Consider the following 16,086-nt stretch of genomic DNA (forward strand, 5'->3'; position numbering starts at 1 on the left):
GAAGAAGAAGAAGAAGAAGATGACAATCAAATCAAGAATACTATTGTAGGACTTCAAGCTATGGAATATCCAACAAAGATTCTTTCGGAAGAAGAAAAGAGAATATGGTCTATTGTTTCTTGTCCATCATCCTTGGCAGATATTCTCCAAAGAAGTAGTGAAATTGCAAAGATCAAGACATATATCACTGGTGATGCCTTCCGAGCTACACAATCAATGTTTCCTCCAATTCCATCTCCGAGTATCGTTTTGATTGATGAAGGTTCTCTTACTCGGAAACCGGATGATCTCCTAAAAGATCCACCAATCACTCCTCCTCTAGAGGTCATCATTTTAGAAACGGTACAACAAGTAATTACTGACTTAAACAAGCCACCGCAAGAAAAAGGGAAGAAAATTTCCTCTGAACCAAGCAGCCTTAAAAGGACCTTCAAAAAGTCTGAAAGCTGGTCCCAAGAGCAAATATGTCACACCCCCAAACCAAGGATGGCGGAAACGTCCGGGGGTGGAGGACTTCATGTGTAGTATCATAACAACAATGGCAATAGTGATGAAAGTAAACACAACCAACATATATATAATTGAAAGAGTTACATCATTGTATGAATTACATGTTTCAAAATCAATTACAATATGTTGACAAAATATGATAAGTTTGACGCCTCAACGTCCCATCCTCAAAAGTACTTTGTTACCTGTTTAGCGATTTCCTGAGAATACAAGTAGTTTGAAAAAGTGTCAACACAATGGTTGGTGAGTTCATAAGTTTTTGTATATAATTATGAAAAGCTTGTCATGTAATTGTATAGTTGTTCCAGAAAAATCCGATATTTTCCTTACTAAAAGTTATGTAGTCCTAAATACCAGGACCGAAAATGAACAAATATTTGTCATACTTAAAAATATAAAGATGGTTTTAATTTGGCATAAAACCCTTTCTGATGTGAGAAAAATTCCGTAATGAATGATGTGTAGTCTTAAATACCAAGACCAAAAGTATACAATAAAGTATGTAACTGTTGACGTAAAAAAGTGATTTTAAATCGACATAAAACCCTTTTTGATATGAAGGCGTATAAGTATTTTTCCATACTTAAAGTAATTTCAGTGAGCTAAATAGACATAACTCGCTAATTTAAAGTTAGAACCCGTAAATCTTATGATTGTTAATACCACATGTGAGTTATTATAACCATACTAGACATAGACGGCCTCGTAATGCGACGTTCTTCAGGCGTCGCCGTTAAATGACACTTGTCACCACAGACCTGCCGGTCTAGCTGTTGCAAGCAGCTCTGGTGTGGGTTTGTCAAACCCAATATAGATCTATACACAACTATCACGTTCTCCCTACAAGAGACTCTGGTTACAATTTACAGGACTTTTTGACTTTGTTACTTTGGAAGTAACCCGAAGGGAATGACTCACAAATTTATTCATTAACAGATTTACGTGAACTAAACGGAAAACCTTTGTAAATAAGTTTGAGAAGTAAATGATACATAAACTATACCTATTATAGTTTATCCAAAACGTTTGTAATGTATAAGAATTCTTTTATGAATGCTTTAATGCTATGAATCCATAAACTATGCTCATTATAGCTTAATATACGTGTTCTAAATGAATGAATAATCTTATCATGAATGACTATATTTCAGTTTATGATGATAAACTAACATGGAAACACATTCAATATTTGGAACTTATCGTTATACACTTTGCTCAACATAATACAAAGTGTTATGAAAGTTATAAGCTGTTAACAAATTTTCAACCTGTCTACACTGTTTTTGAAAATTCATAGAAAAATCATACGAAGCTGAAAACTAAATCCGTAAATTCTGAGAGTTCCCAAAATGTGTCTAGTTTACTCATAATTTTTATCATGATTTTTAATGACCTCCAACTTGGGTGAAAAAGTCCATAATCACAGACTGGTCCGGATTGGTGTTTGAAATGATAGGCAGTTTTGTAAAAATCACCATAAATTGTAGAAAAATCGTATGGAGATGTGCAAGTAGTCATTTTAAAGCTAAGAACTGGAACTATTTAAACCTAAAACAGTTTTGAAAACTAAAATGTTTAAGTGGTCCAAAACAGTCCGTGAATGGGGTTGAACTTTTCTGATGAAGGCTGTTAGAAAAGTGTAGTTATGTTCTTGGTGTTTTAACTTGTATTCCCCCCCCCCCCCCCCCCCCTAAAAACTTGAGAAAACATGAAAATATGGGGGTATGAACTCACCTTAAGTGTTTTTAGTAGATGATTGTTGAAGAATGGAGGTGTTTAACTCAAGAACACTTGGAGATGCCTTGAAGATTTTTGAGAATCTAGCATCATAGTTATGGAGTTTGTATAAGCTATCAATGATTTGAGTAGAATGAAGTGTAAAAATCACAAAGAGGATGGATTACACTTACCAAGAGTGGAAGAACACTTGATGATCAGCCTTGAGATCTTGAATTAGAGAGAAAAGTTGGAGTTGAATCTTTGGTGGAATGAGAGTGATTGAAGATAATGAGGAGAGAGGTTGAATGACCAGCCCTAGAACGTGGGGATGGCTTGTGAGAGGGGTAAAAAGTACAAGGAAGTGACAAGGTATGGTGGGGAGGAGTGTGGGTTAATCATGGAGTGGGTATGGGGTTGCTTGTGTCATAAAATAAGGTAAAGTCAACACTCTACCTTTGTACTTTACCTACTCTCTTTTGGATAAGGTTTTATCCTTAAAATATGATTAAATCATTAATTTAGGGGCCTTATATTTTAAAATAAAGTTTTGGGCGAAAATCCTATGTTAAAACAATTAAAAACGGGCTTAAAACACGAATTTAATTGAAAACCGGGAGAAAAAGGGCTTCCCAGCGAGGCCTCTCGGTCCTAGGCCGAGATTCGGTCCCTAGGCCGAGGTTCGGTTCATGCTGATGCTGAGTCGGAAGCGAGAGGCGCGAGCCAGAAGAAGAAACGAGGGGCGAGGGTCCGTCCGAAGGCTCGGTCCGAAGTCAGAAGCGAAGGTCAGAAGGTTCGGTCCGAAGAGAAGTCAGAACCGAAGGAACTGTAGTGAACAGTAGTGAACAGTACCTTCGGGTTCGGTTCTTCCTTTTATGCGAGGTTCGGCTAGGATGAACAGTACCCTCGGTTCGGTTCAGCAGCCTTCCTCATCAGGAGGGTTCGGTTCCTAAGAGGGGTTTCGGTTCCTAAGAGGGGTTTCGGTTCCTTAAGTCCGTTTTTCGCGTAGACTTCCGTTTTTGGGCTATTTTCGCCAAATTCGAGGGTCAGGATGCCCCGAGTGATTATAGAAAGTTGGGAGAGATTTCGAGAGAGATTTGAGAGAGATTCCACATACTCAGAGAGATTTGGGAGAGATTTGACATTCTTGGAGAGATTTCACATACAAAGAGATATTTGGGAGAGATTTCATATTCTTAGAGAGATTTGGGAGAGATTTGACATACTTGGAGAGATTTCTCATACAAAGAGATATTTGGGAGAGATTTTACATACTTAGAGAGATTTGGGAGAGATTTGACATTCTTGGAGAGATTTCGCATACAAAGAGGTATTTGGGAGAGATTTCACATACTTAGAGAGATTTGGGAGAGATTTGACATTCTTGGAGAGATTTCACATACAAAGAGATGTTTGGGAGAGATTTCATATTCTTAGAGAGATTTGGGAGAGATTTGACATACTTGGAGAGATTTCTCATACAAAGAGATATTTGGGAGAGATTTCACATACTTAGAGAGATTTGGGAGAGATTTGACATTCTTGGAGAGATTTCGCATACAAAGAGGTATTTGGGAGAGATTTCACATACTTAGAGAGATTTGGGAGAGATTTGACATTCTTGGAGAGATTTCACATACAAAGGGATGTTTGGGAGAGATTTCACATTCTTAGAGAGATTTGGGAGAGATTTGACATTCTTGGAGAGATTTCACATACAAAGGGATGTTTGGGAGAGATTCTCGATAAGAAGAGATAGAGTGAAAACGATTGAGAGCGTTTTCGTGTGTGATGAATGTGAGTGTCCGGCTTCGAAATGCAAGGTCCGTAAACCTCGTTATGCCATGTTTTAGGATCTTACACACTCCCTATGAGTATGCAACATTGTTTTATTGTTCTTGTTCATTGTTTAGCATTAAGGTTAAAGAAATTTAAACACACGAACTTTCCAAGTGATGTTTTCACATTAAGATAGTGAGTTATACAGAAATTACATAATACAAACCCTATTATACAAGGTTTAATTGAGTTGACCGGTTTGACTCGTTGACCTTGTCCGGCTTAGACTTGACCCGAATTTGACTATTGTCACAAAATAGATCAAGCACTGAAATAAAACATCAGGATTCAAGCCAACAAAGATAATCTGAATCCATTATTGGGCATATCCCCCCTCTTCCGAGAAGGGATCATTCACGACCTCGACATTATTCCTTTCATGTACTTCGATCTTCTCATTTAAGACTCCTGCCAAATCGATCTTCCAATCTCTTCACATGGAAAATACTACATCAAATTCTCTCCTCTTCATCCGAATGATGATCCAATGACTATCATCAGGACTGAGCGAGTGAGATTGATAACGTTCTATTCCGTTAACGCACATCCTAAAAAAGAAGTGTGGTCTCGGAAGCGGATCACAAAGATTGTTGGTTTCGTAAAGAAGGTTCAAAGAAAATTTGACCTTAATTGCATGTTGTACAAATACTACATATCTCAGAACAAGGAAGCTACAATCACAATCATGGATGCTGACTTTCCATCTATCAATCTCAATGACATTCTCATTATTGTTGCTCACCTTCGAGATCGCCAATCCAATCACTCGAGCATTGGAGCCTATAGTGCTGCCTTGAACTTCCTAAAGGACTATGTAGCTGAATTTTGTAGGTCCGACATCGAGTTCACACACTTATTCAAAATAAAAAATGTGTTGGCGAAGATAACTTATGAACTTCCTAAAGCTCAAATCTTGGCAGAAGGTCCCATTGAAGAACCTGAGCTCAATTACTTCTATCTGAAGAAGAAGACTAATCGAAAAGAATTCTTCCAAGTTCTTGATAAACATCTCGTTCCTTCATCCATCCTTCAAAAGTTCATTGCCAATGCTGCTAAAGGTGACACTCCAGAGCATGTGAATAAGAAGTTCATTAAACACTTAAATGGTATTTGGAAGTCCGAAGCTGGCTACACAGTGCTTACATTTTCATATCAAAAGATGCCAACTGAGTTGACTGATTGCTATGTTCACTTAGGGGGAGATTGTTAATGCATAAAAAGTGAACCTCTAGCTATCCAAATCAAAGCAAATCCGAAGTCACTCAATTCTGAGATGTGAAGATGATCCGAAGCTCCTTTTGATCCGAGATGAAGAGAGTCCGAAGTTAGATTGTATTTCAGTTTGTACCATATTCATCCTTTACTCTTTAAGGAGTGAATGTTTCATGAATTTATCACCAAGAATAGAAGTAATAAATATTCTCTTCACATCATTTCAAACTCTGTTGTAAGTCAAGTTCTTTCACTTACATTCTACTTGTTCTAAATTTTCTTTACTTTGATTATACTCAAACTTACTTCATTTATCTACTTGAATACTTTGTTGAATATAATCTTCAAGTCTCGACTGGTTTACCAGAATTGAGTGGACTAACTAATTAGTAGCAGACATTGATCTTTAAGATTAATTCAAGGTTTGAGTTTTCAAACTTTTTTCGCTCATGATTCTTGTTCTCACACATAACCATAAAACCATAAACACAAAGCTTAGCGAGTTCCCCAAAATACCACATACCCAAAACATACAAGTGTCATGGGCTACCCCATGGTCTTTCCTTGCAATGCCGAGGGCCAAATCCCGGTCTTACATACAAGTACTGTAACACCGTAAATTTTCAAACAAAATTTTCATTTAAAAAAACCCAATTATCTAATTTCAAACCACAAATTCCACAAACATCAAGTTATCAAAACACATGTTTCAAAACTGTTTACAACACGAATCCATGATCCTCCAAAAACATATCTCCAACTCAAGTGTGTGTACAATCAAGCTGGTGCCTTCCCGTGATCTCGAGAGGTACCTGAAACACATATCACATAACACGGTAAGCCTGAAGCTTAGTGAGTTCCCCAAAATACCACACCCATAACATTAGCCACTCGAGGCTAACTCAATACGACCCTCTGGTCAATGTGTCTCAGTGGAGACCCTCCGGTCCCACAACTCGGGTGGACCCTTCGGTCCTAACTCAACAAGCTCATAATAATAATACTCAACATAAATCACAAGACATAATGCAGGATATATCAAAATACTCAATATAGCACATAAGACCCTCCGATCACACATAGATACCACTCATGGTAAGTATACTGAGAAGACTCACCTCGTAATCAAGTAAGTCATAATCTCGTACACGAATCTCGAACTAGCCTCCGCCTAACATATAAGATAATAATCTCTAATCAACACTTAAATCACGACTCGAGATAAACTAGGTAAATCTCTCTCTCAAACTCATGAAATGGGTAAAAGACCATTTTACCCCTCCACGGTCCCCATACTCCTTGCCTTGACCAAACCCTAAAGTCAACAAAAGTCAACACTCAAATCAATCGTCCATGTTGACCCGACTCACCGAGTGCATCTAAGTGACTCGCTGAGTCCCCCTTGTTCCTTCAGAACCTCGCGAAACCCAACCCAACTCACCGAGTTGTCTCATCAACTCGCTGAGTTACCCATGTCCAGACTCATTGGGGAAAACCCTATCCGACTCGTCGAGTCAGCCCTTTGACTCGCCGAGTCCCTTAAGTCAAAATCTCATTCAGACGTTTTAAGGCAGTTCTATCACTCCAAACTCTAGATCTAGCCTCCCAAGGGTTGAATGTCACATAAAGCTTCGATCTTTACGTTCATTCATGGCCGGTTTGCTCCATAATGCCAAATAAAAGCTCTAACCAACGTGTTAAGCACAATAACTATTTATCGTTGCATAAAGTTGGGACCTTTGGACTCTATGGACCTCACAAGGTCTAGATCTGATGTCTCAATGCTTGGAAAGCACAAGTCATACCAAATCTTAAGGAAATATGGAAAAAGCCCCAAAAGTTTCTCATTAACAAGATCTAAACAATTTGATGAGCAAGGTGACGACTTTTACCTTTCAACAGAAGCTCCAAGTGAATGATTACTAGATCTCACACCCTTTCCTCATTCCTTGCTTGAATCTCCCTTCTTCTTCTTCCAATGCTACACCAAAACACTCAAATATAAGCTCTAACACTCTATCTTAGCTTAAAGGTTGATTAGGATTTCACTTAGGGGAGTAGGGTAGCTGGCGAGGCGGAAATGAGGACATAAGTTTCCTTAAATAGGCCCCAAACCTGGGGATTTAGGGTTTCACCTCACAGCGCCTACTCGGCGAGTCAACTCTCTGACTCATTGAGTCAATCATTAAACCCATGTGGTCTAATCGGACTCTACTCTACGAGTTAGGCTCACAACTCATCGAGTCACACATGAAGTCTTAATAATAAATAATAATAAAGAAATACCTGGGAGTCGGGATGTTAAATGTTCGAGGGGCTAGATCATGGTCTTTCATACAATTGCCAAGGGCTAGATTCTGGTCTTTCATACAATTGTCAGGGGCCAAATCTTGGTCTTTCATGCAAGTATCATAGAGACAACTGGCATTCCACATAACATGTAATGGGCTGCCATTGGTGTCTTCGACCTATGGATATAAGGAGAAAATTCACCTAAATCATGATGCAGATTAAAACCCCGTGCAATGTCGTGCCGATCACAACCAACTGCTCTCACCGCTAAAAGATGGGTGAAAAACACCTCCTAGAAATCCACACGAGGCAAACCCCAAGTATACCTTCTAAAATAGTGATTAACCAAAATGTCAACCCATGTCAAAAGTCAATGGTCAAAGTTGACTTTAGCTGACCGCCACGTTATGATCCTCCTTGGCCACATCGTGACCTTCACCCAACCAAACATATGGGAGGATTTTTGGTCACCACGCCATGGCGACCTATGGCCACACCGTGGGAACTAGTTTTCCATCAACTTAATGGATTGAGATGTTTTTCTTGATTCTAAGGGCTCCAAAGCTCAAATCTGGTCCAAACTATGGTCTAAATGGATATAGTTTCAAACTTTATCCATTAAAACACCCAAAGAGATCAAGATCTCAAAACCTAGTCCAAATAAAGCCAAAATCCATAATTTCTTAACCATTAAGCCCTTAATCCGAAAATTCCTTAACCCTTAATCTTCCAGAAGCTAAAGGGGGTATCAAAGGTTCATAAAAATGATTACTTGATGGGAATGTATGCCCCATGCATGTCCTTAACTCAACCTAGGTCAAATGGAAAGAAAATGACCTAAAAATCATGGAGATCCACAAATCATAACCAAAATTCAGATCCATGAGATGTGATGCTCAAGGGACACTAGAGGGCAATAAAGTTGTCAATTTTATTCTATCTATTCACTCCGATCAACTCTATGAACCAAAAAGGGACCAAAACAACCTAGACCTAAAAGAATAACTCAAAAGGTAGATACTTGAATCCTTACAATGCACGTGGCGGATAAAAAAATGTGTGTGTCATTTATCCATTGCCACATCGTGGGCATCCTTGCTCCACGTCGTGGCATATAGTTTTTCCCAAAACTCCATCTTTAGCCCTAGAGAATAAAAGCCAAACCATAGTGGAACATGGGTGTTACACCATGAATGAATTATTGTGAGTAAATGCTACTCCAGAAGTTATGAGATGTTCATTTTGATGTTTCTGAGGTTCCTAGTCCATAAAGTTTACATCTTGATGGTTGTAGATCAACAATGCATGAGATAATGGCCATTTGATGGAAATAGAATGCTAAATCTAGGGTTTGTGTCTCTTTAAGCCATGCAAAGGAATCAAGTTGATGACTTTATCGTTTAAGACATCCCCCAAGAGTTAGATCTGCAATATGGACATTTGGACTTAAATCATTAAGTGCTTAATGGTGTTTTGGCAATCTGGAGCGTACGCTAGGTGTACATAAGCGTAGATGCCTAAGTCCACGATTTCTTTTGGCACAATCTTGTAAGCGGGGCGTATTGGTGGTATGCTTAGCGTACTCACCAAGGACCCTTTTTTGGGTTTTAGGTTGTCTGGGCCATTATTGGGCCTTATGCCTTTTTAGGCCATTGTTAAGCTTTAGGTCTCTTGGTCCTTGTTGGAACTTAAGTCTTTTAGGCTTGGTTCATGGGCTAAGGGACCCATTAAGGGAAGGGTAAAATGGTCTTTTACCCTTTAGCATGTGGTTGGTAGTTTAGACCTTCTATGGGTTATTACCCTGAGTATTAATTAGGGTTAACTTGGAATGTTCAGTGTGAAGAGCCGTAGTAGCAGTAGCCTGGGAGTGTGGTTGTCTATCTTCAAACTGAGGTGAGTCTCTTCACTATACTCATGGGTCGAAGGCATCAATGTCAGCCCACTGTATTATGTTTGTAGGATGATAGTGGTCTTTGTGACACTTGATGATGTATATGTGTGTGCTTGTTGTCTTTGTGACTCTTTCATGTGTATGTATGTTTATATATATTATTATGGGCAGGGCCCGTTATGCTGGGCGGGATGCGTTAAGATGTGGGCGGGGCCTGTATGCAAGTTGGGCGGGGCCCGTTTATATGTATGGTATGGGGTATTATTTTATTTATTTATTTGGGGGGGGGGGGGGACTCACTAACCTTTGTGCTTACAATTTATGTTTATAGTATCAGGTACTTCTGGTTTGAAAGGGAAGGACGCGGTTTGATAGCAAAGCTACCACCCATCTGCACATTTATGATTTTGGGAATTGTAGTCTGGAAACTAATTAACTATGACATACTTTTGAATGTTTGATATGTCATTGTTGGTATTTGGATTGAATTAAAAATGAAAATTTTACTTATATTTTTGGGATGTTACACCTTACGTCTATAAGGCCGACAATACTTACTATTCCAACAAATTTGTTTTCACATGCACAATCCTTCTAAGTGTCACATGAATGCCCTAAAGTGTATCATTTTCTATATGCAAGGCACCCTATCCTACAACTTACACTTATTCCAATTCACCTCCTAAGATTTATTATGTTACATGGACATCGATTGAGGTGGTTGTCCAGACACACAATTCTCCATGCATGGACATTGTGTTTCCTCGGTGACAATCATATCTCTTGGTCTTCAAAGAGGTAGTGCAAAAGTCGTATATCGACGATTTACAAATGTTTGTCTTTGAAACATGTTGGTTGGGCAATCTTCTTCTCTTACCGCATTGCCCACTTACCAAAACAAACTACTATTTATTGTGATAATGTTAATGCTATTTACCATGCGAGAAATCTAGTTCAACATGAACACACAAAGCATATTGAAAAGGACATTAACTTTGTTTGAGAAAAATTTGTTTGGGGTGTATTTAAGTGTTGCGTGTCCCGTGAAGGTACCGACTAGTGGATGCATTCACAAAGGGTATTCTATTTGATGATTTTCGAGACACTTTCAACATACGACCATCTTACGCTTCGACCGTCGGAGGCTATTAGTGATATCTTACCACCTTATTTTATGTAAACTATAACTTATCTTTAGATAGACTTTCTATATAGATAGCATAATCCCCTAATCTAATAAATAAGTAGATTTTTGCCACGTGGCATTCTCTAAGCCCCTCCCAATCGATTTTTCCCGCTCAAAATATCAAAGTAAATTTCCCCAAATACACTCCTACTTCAGCTTTATCAGTTATGCATTGACGTTTGAATTGATATACCAAATTATCCGCAATCAGCAATCAGTTTCAAAATCTATAGCAAGAAATCAGGAATTCCATAGGTAGATAAATTACATTTCACTAATATTATATCTTTTGTGACGTTTCAGTCTAAAAATACAGAACATGATTATAGGCATTTTAGTAATTTTGCAAAGTTTCAGTCTAATCTTACATGTGATGGTTTAAAATTTTCAGTATTCAAATGCTTTGGTTGACAAATTGTATTTGTATGAATTGGTTGTTCTTGATTCAAGCACATAGGTAACTCCTTGGGACAAATTGTATTTGTATGAATTGGTTGTTCTTGATTCAAGCACATAGGTAACTCCTTGGACTGGAGCATTCCAGCCAGCTTTTTAATCAATTCCTCACCACCCTATTGTTCTATATCTTGTTTATTGTTCAATTGTTATTCTATCGATTGAGAACAGAATGAAGAAAGATAAAAAAAGGTTCCGTTGTTATGTTCTCTCAAAACTAAAAAATAATATATTATTTCTTGGAGGTAAAATTTTTAATCGATCATGTCTTTTTGTCATGTCAAATTATATGTAATGCAAATTTAACTTAGTAACCAAGAGTTTACAAACCATGTCTTTTATAAAATAAGTGGATTTACATGTGTAATTACATATTTACAAATTATAAAGTTATTAAAAAAATACAATATTACAATTTATAAGTTTTTCTAAATTAATGATATATTATTTTATTATATAATCAATTTTTTATTTTTATTTAAAATTAACACACATGGATTCCACGGGTTTTAACCTAGTTATTTTATATATAGAGGATCCTTTGAAATTAATGACGTGAAGGGTTGCATTATCTTAAAGATTAGAGCGTTGGAAGATGTTAGATTAGATGTCATATCGAAATACTAACGAATCAACTACGGCTTCTAGTCATGGGCATATATTGCAATGTACAATACGTTAACAAGAAACAAAATGAAAATGCAATATTGTTTAAAGAGAAAATAACAAGTATGAAGGCATATGAGGAATAATGAATTGCTCTTTATTAAAAAGCGTAAGATATATATATTCTAGAGCCAATCACAAAATGAAAATTACTTAAATCTAATTATAAGAAAAAAATACAATCGTCTTCTTCATAAATTACATAATTCAATCAAATTTATAGTAAATAACACATTGATAACATGTTCCATCATTTAAAACAAATTTGATTGATTTCCTCTATTCCATAAAACCGATACACAATATCAAGTTATCAACTCAAGATATCGAGTATCCCCTCTTCCGAGACCTCGACTTGTGTTGTTTCCCACTTGTGGGACCCGCAAATATTCCAAATTTTCTCGATATCGATGTCAAAAACGTTTTCCCATTTCTCGATTTATCCATCATTCCTTGTTTCATACAAACTTGTTCCTTTTCCAAATCACTTAGTCTTACTCGCATTCTTGAAATCTCTAATTTTAGGTCACGGTTCTCTCTTCTTAGAGACGCGTACGTGTCGCGTGGCGACATGGGTGCACTGGGTGCACCACTGGGTGCACCGGACATGTAGCCAGAGAAGGCTGATGGTCCGGTGATGGCGGTTCGTAGGCGGAGTTGTTCAAAGTAGAGGACCCGAACCGCCATATGGGCGGGTAGACGGTCGTTTTGTGCCGCGTGGTTTGATGCTTCTTGAGATAGCTTTTCACAGTCTATGAATTTGCATAGTCTTTTACGGTCGTGTTCGGTTAGCGTAGGATGGGCCTAATTGATCATAAGAATAATAAATAACAGTGTAAGGTAACCTTTTTTTTTTCCTTTTTATCTTCTCTTAATGTTGTCTGGATATATACATTGACATGTTACTCATACATCTTTTTTCTTTTCTTTTTCTTGGGTCGTCATTTACTCATACATCTTTTATATGTTAGTAATCTATACAACAATATGTGTTTCTTTTTTATTTGATGCAGAAAGACGACCTAAAATAAAAAATTCCCATTGAATCCTAATTTTTTTACAAAATTTTCTTTAGAGTTGCTCATTAATGTTACCAAAACAAGTTAATACTAAATGACCAATTTTTAAAGTTTATCATATAATAAACATTTAATTCGCGAAGTGATTTTTTTTCTATATTAATTTTGCCAAAAATATCACGAAATACAGAAAAAGACCCAAAATTAAATAATTTCCAGTTTTGGCTGATAAATAATTATTTCTTTCAGATATAAAGAAAAATAGACTTTATCCTTCTCCAAAAAGCCAAACACCTTGACTGCATTTAGTTTTGTTTAAATTTCTAAGGAATACTTATGGAAACCAATTTCACCATTATTTATTTTGCAATTGTTTTTCCACGAAATAACATCATTTTCAAAAAAAAATTATGTCATTTTGCAAAAAAAAAAAAAAGAAAAAAAAAAGAAATCGTAAAATATGATGTCAAAAAAAGTAATTCATAAATTAGCAATAATTTTGAAAAACTCTATACGTATTTGTGTAGCGTTGTATGTACATCCTCCATAATTTGACAATTTATATAAGTAAAGGATACTATAATAACACCTAACTTTTTTCCCAAAATAAGTCATCATTATTTGATAATTGTTGAAAATAATGACACTTTTGTAATATGACCCACCATTTTTGGTCATTTTTATGATTAGCTCTTTTCTTTTTATATTTTTCCTTTTCATTTCATATCCGTGTTATTCTAAACATCATTTATCCAGACAACACTTTATTATGATACCAGGAAAAAAAAGTTATGCGTTACCTTGAGATAGATATCAACCGCTCGGTAAAGTCCATCATCGATAACACGAGCATAATCCGGCAAGACTTCAATCATAGCAACAAACTTTTGAAAACTCAAGTAAGGATCCGGAGCAATTTCCGCCAAATACGCATCCACAATCCTTCCAACTTTTAGCAACGAACTATGACTCGTGGACCCCACACCCCCTTCCGATTCATACCCACAACAATCATCATCATCTCCATCTTCCACCTCCTCAATTATCTGTAAAAATTGCACCAAAATCCTATGAATCGTATCAACATCAAACATCGAATCCCCCGTTTGAACACTCGGTATAAGCAAATCATCAAGTGAAACCGATTCTAATCTAACCGCAATCCTTCTCTCAATTCCAAGCCTACACCCGAGACTCGAATCCACCATAATCGCCATTCTCAACATCCCAAAAAGAAAATCTATAGGAATCAATGAGCTATTCTCCATTGGTAATAAACTTTCAAGAGTTTCCAAAATTACCCTTTGCCCCGTTTCCAAAACCGGAATCGTTCTTGCGGGATTCCAAATCCGGGATTTTCCGATTCCCTTTAAAGATTCCCGAGCGTAATACATTATAGATGAAATCACACTATCTTGTCGAATACCTCTAGTTACCATTACCGAAATTACCCTTTGATAAAAATCGATTTTTAAACCTGATAAATCTTCAATCCACCATTCTTGGCGTCTACCCTTTTCCTCTATCACCCGGTTATCACATTCTAAACGGGATAAACCCGCAACCAATTGCTCCTTACAAGCATTCTCAGCGATAAATTCGACTAATTTGTTCACAATCCCGACTTCATCTGCTATGGGAAGAATCATCTCGCAAGAACGTAAAACTTGTATCGATTTTTCAAGATTTTGTGAGACGATCTCGTTTAGGTACGATTCTGTTCGTGTAATTAGGTTTTCGTTGCGGTAATTTTCAGTCATTTCGAGGTATACGGCGGCGCAGTGGAGGTAGGCGACGTTTGCCGGTGTGATTTCGAAATTGACACCGTAGCAGAATTTTGCGGCGAGTTCGAATGCCTCGGGCCCACCGGGGAAGTTGATGAGGTCTAGTTTCGAGAGATTTGTGTCTTTTGTTTCGGCCACCATTTTTCTTATTCTTCCGCTTTGTGATACGAGAGGGAATTTGTGGAGGAGGAAAGAGGTGTCGTCGACTGTGATGGTGATATCTCCGGCGACATCTGAAAAGATACTGGGAAAAAGAAAGGTACATAACAGTTTAATAATACAGGAATCGAATCAAAGTAAATAATGGCATGTTAAGAAGTGAAAAGAGTGTACATTTGTGGATGCACACTCTGATTAAAAATCTGCTTTATGTTTTGGATGCATTCATCAACATTTATACAAAATTCATAAATTGCAAATCCCTAGCTCAGTCGAAATCGATAGATTCTTGAGGTAACAACAATGGAATTAAGTAAATCGATCATCGATAATCACAATAAACCAGGAAATTTGCGCGAAAACACGAAATACGATGTATGAAGCATATAAGTCGAGGTTACAAAGAGGAAAATGCATACTCAATCTGTTATCTGTACATACCGATTAGCGAAGGAGTTGCAGAACTTGGGAGTAGGGGAGGAGCGGTTGTTGTGGTCGGAAAGTACCATCGTCGTACCACCGCCAGCAACCACCGTAGAGCTAGTGATCACCACCAGAAAGAAGCAGTTCCGACTTGGAAGATATATGTATCCGTTTCAACAGTAACGGGAAAATGCAGAAAAAAGATAAACATAAATGGCAGTGACAACGTAACCAATAATGGAGACTAGCACAAAAATAATAATGCACTACTTTTCAAGCTTACACAAATGATCAAAATGCACAATTCCCTCGTCTACGAAAATAAATACCTTATCTAGATAATTTATTTTTATGTAAACATAGACCCCAGCAAAAACAATGGAGGTCACATACTCACATTTACCGAAAAATCTGGCGTGGAGTAAGAGATTATGTACAAGTAATAATGCATGAAGATACAACCCACAAAGAGCATGCATTGTGTTCACTTTTTGTTGCTGCTGACTGCTTTTCGTCTTTAGGACTGGAGCTGATGTCCGCTTTTGCTTTTCCGTTTCACTTGTCTTATAATATAGTCAAATTTCATAAATGGTCCATTTGCTTTCAAAAATATACCACCAATGGTTTTTATTATAAATTTATTTGCATAGATGTTGCTTAAAGTTGGAAATCCTTATATGAATGGTCTCTCTCTCTCTCTCTCTCTCTCTCTCTCTCTCTCTCTCTCTCTCTCTCTCTCTCTCTCTCTTAGTATATAAAAAACTCATCGCCCCCCTTTAGAAATATAACCACCTCATCTACTCTTCGAAAACCTTCATCATCGGAGTCAAAGTTAGAAACCTTCACCCCCATTGTAAACCCATCATGAAAAACAATGATGTTTAAGAGGATCAATAAGTTCGAACATTTAAGCAAAGAAGCAGGTTTTGACAA

General features: G+C 37.3%; 1 protein-coding gene across 1 annotated transcript; it reads right to left on the reverse strand.

Moving 5' to 3' along the window:
• Positions 1-11,908: 11,908 nt before the first annotated feature.
• LOC145068200 (Phototropic-responsive NPH3 family protein) lies at positions 11,909-15,490 on the reverse strand. The gene is made up of 3 exons (XM_079015175.1): positions 15,172-15,490; positions 13,588-14,815; positions 11,909-12,572 (listed from the first exon to the last, which is right to left on the reverse strand). The coding sequence occupies exons 1-3, from the start codon at positions 15,237-15,239 to the stop codon at positions 12,087-12,089; spliced, it is 1,782 nt and encodes a 593-aa protein (XP_078871301.1). The 5' UTR covers positions 15,240-15,490; the 3' UTR covers positions 11,909-12,086.
• Between the last annotated feature and the right edge of the window lie 596 nt (positions 15,491-16,086).

Source organism: Lactuca serriola, chromosome 8 (genome assembly GCF_051521515.1).
Source record: "Lactuca serriola cultivar US96UC23 chromosome 8, Lser_US96UC23_V15, whole genome shotgun sequence".
NCBI lineage: Eukaryota > Viridiplantae > Streptophyta > Magnoliopsida > Asterales > Asteraceae > Lactuca > Lactuca serriola.

Excerpts from the sequence above, each read along its gene's own strand:
- LOC145068200 (XM_079015175.1), bottom strand. The coding sequence starts at position 15,239 with ATGGTACTTTCCGACCACAACAACCGCTCCTCCCCTACTCCCAAGTTC. Across the intron at positions 14,816-15,171 it reads TGCAACTCCTTCGCTAATCG|TATCTTTTCAGATGTCGCCG; the intron begins GTATGTACAGAT and ends TCTTTTTCCCAG. Across the intron at positions 12,573-13,587 it reads CGGTTGATATCTATCTCAAG|GCCCATCCTACGCTAACCGA; the intron begins GTAACGCATAAC and ends ATGATCAATTAG.